Below are 2588 nucleotides of genomic sequence, written 5' to 3'. Positions count from 1 at the left end.
TCGTTTCTACGCTGAAGAACTTGACCGGAAAAATTCCTTAACTGGAGTTTAGACCATGTCCCTATGAGTTTAAGAAGATGGCTCGTTATCCAGTACACTTGGTAGAAGAAATTTCAAGCATATAATACGAGTAGATGTGAAGGAAATTTTAATACTTGGTAACCCACTAAGTTAAATCAAGAATCTGAGACTAGAATTAGTTCGTGTTGCAAGAGAAGACAAACTTCGGATAATACTCACCCTAACAAGCTAGCATTTGGGGGGAGGGGGGGCAAGAGGGATTAGATGATTATCAAATTTGATGCTAACAGAAATTCGTTTCAAAAAAACAGTGAAAGAAAGCAGCAGAGGGAGATGAGCTAAGTTTAACGGTATATTTGCTTTGTACCGTTAGTTTTTAGGGTTGAGACTAAAATGATACACTTTTTATATACATTAAGGACTATTACTATTACTTGATATATAATATTGACCAAAATAATCCAACCAATGTACATTAAGGACCATTTTGATCATTTTCCTCCCCAATGAATGTACCCCAAAAAACCCAATGAAGGAAAGAAAAACAAAGAGAAAATAAAAAAGAAAAGAAAGGACAACCAAATGGTAGTTGACAATTTGTTCTCTGTCTGGCGATTATGCCCTCTAGACTTTTCATTGAGAAAGGGGCACCAATGTAATTGCAGAAGCAGCTCCTGCATATATATAGACATCTCCTAGGGTTTTACTTCACCCCAATAGAGCAAGGCATTTTTTCTCCTATTCGGCCGTCATAGCAATTTGCGCTTTGTGCTCGCTCGTCTGCTCCTCTCAAGGTTTTAGCCTTCTCCGTTTTCCCTAAAACCCTTTTAGGACTCTTCGTATTTTTTCTAATGCACAAGCTGTTTCCTTGAATTTTCTGTTTCTATTTTGTGGTTTAACATGTTCAACGTGTTAGTAGTTTCACCAATCTCTGTTAGTTCTGTTCAAATGCGTAGTGTGACTCAATCTGTTCTTCAAATTTTGTCTCTTTTCCATGTTGATTGCAGAAAACTCTTAATAGGATTTCTGTTTAATCTTTTGTCCATGCTCAGTTTTTTTAGTTTTAACTATCTGTTCGTATCATTGAAGTGTGAAATCTATTCGTTTTGTGTGGCTATCGTTGGTTATATAAATTAATATGATGGTGGGGCTATGTCAAGTCTGAAATTAATTTCTCCAAATTAATGTTTTAGCACAACATTTTGGCCCTTTCTGCTAATTGTTTCACTATAATATTTGATCCATTCAAAGGTTTTATCCTTGATATACCTATTGTTTTTGTCGTTTAAGTTGCTGATAGGTTAAAGATTGTTTACACTATCACTAGTTTGAGCCTGTGATTCTAGGTTTACCATCTTTACTAAATACCAAAATGTGTATAAAGAGATTTGCCTAGAATTACCCGATGAATGACCTAATTGTGTACTGTTAGTGCATATAACTTAAACACTGTTGACAAATGTAAAAATAGTATTATGCGATTTGCAGGATGGAATCTGCAACCAAGCATGCTATTGTGGTGAAAGTCATGGGCCGTACTGGGTCCAGAGGACAGGTAACTCAGGTGAGAGTCAAGTTTCTTGATGACCAGAACAGGTTTATCATGAGAAATGTCAAGGGACCTGTCAGAGAGGGTGATGTTTTAACATTGTTAGAGTCTGAGAGAGAGGCTAGAAGGTTGCGTTGAAGGGGCGTGCTTTTGAATTCCATATGGAGCTGGTTTGAGTATTATACTGTCCTAGATTTTGTTATAGTCTTTTAATGTTATGTTTTGTTTTTTGCAAGACTTGGTTAATTGTGGACGAGAATTTTAGTGCCAAGCTCAGTTGTTTTGGTGATGTTTGTAATCCATGATGGTTGAGTAATTTTGGTTGTATTGCAAGTTTTGGTAATATTTTATGATCGTTCGTAGCTGGCTTTTGCTCTCTATATCTTTACTTGGTTTAACTTGTCAGCATGCTTGTCGGATAACCCTCTATTGTTGCTAAGACGATTTTGCATTTCTTAATCTCTATTTTGATCTCCTTTGTTTTATTAGGGTTGAAGTTCTTAAGCATTCGCTGGTGTAACTTTATACTAGAAAGCCAGAGAAATGAAGATTGGAAGTACTGTCTAGGAAATGAAATGATAAGAATGGGAGAGGGAAGTCTCGATTTGTAATGAAAAGACCAAGTATATGATCCTTTTTTCTAGGGAAGGGGGGTGGTTGCTTTTTGCACTGGACAATATTTTCCAATATTAGCAGAGAAATATATGGAAAGCATTTGTTTATGTGTTTGCTCTAGTTGGGAGGTCCAAGACTGGTGTGTTCTATGGGGGACCTTTTGTTTTCTTGATTGCATTTATAGGAAGTGTCATGTTCATCCAATTTGTTTTTCTTATTGATCTTTAAAGTTGTGCCTAAGAACCCTTGTTTGGCCCTTTTTTGCTTGTTTAACTTGATTAATTCCTCTTGTAATCCATAAACTCCTTTGGAACATTAACAAAAATGGCTGATGTGAGTTGCTGGTGCATCTTCACAGCCTCTTGCTCCAAATTTCTACTGTATATATATCTGGTTTCTTGTC

At 36.3% G+C, this 2588-nt stretch overlaps 1 protein-coding gene across 1 annotated transcript; it reads left to right on the top strand.

The window, feature by feature from the left end:
* The first annotated feature begins 684 nt into the window (after positions 1–684).
* Positions 685–1950, top strand: LOC104099824 (small ribosomal subunit protein eS28). The gene is made up of 2 exons (XM_018772000.3): positions 685–815; positions 1510–1950. Exon 2 carries the CDS (start codon positions 1511–1513, stop codon positions 1706–1708), a length of 198 nt encoding a protein of 65 aa, XP_018627516.1. The 5' UTR covers positions 685–815; position 1510; the 3' UTR covers positions 1709–1950.
* Positions 1951–2588: the final 638 nt, after the last annotated feature.

This window comes from Nicotiana tomentosiformis, chromosome 3 (assembly GCF_000390325.3).
Source record: "Nicotiana tomentosiformis chromosome 3, ASM39032v3, whole genome shotgun sequence".
Lineage (NCBI taxonomy): Eukaryota > Viridiplantae > Streptophyta > Magnoliopsida > Solanales > Solanaceae > Nicotiana > Nicotiana tomentosiformis.
The sequence above is the reverse complement of the archived record's forward strand: the minus strand, read 5'-3'. Positions and strand labels throughout refer to the sequence as shown.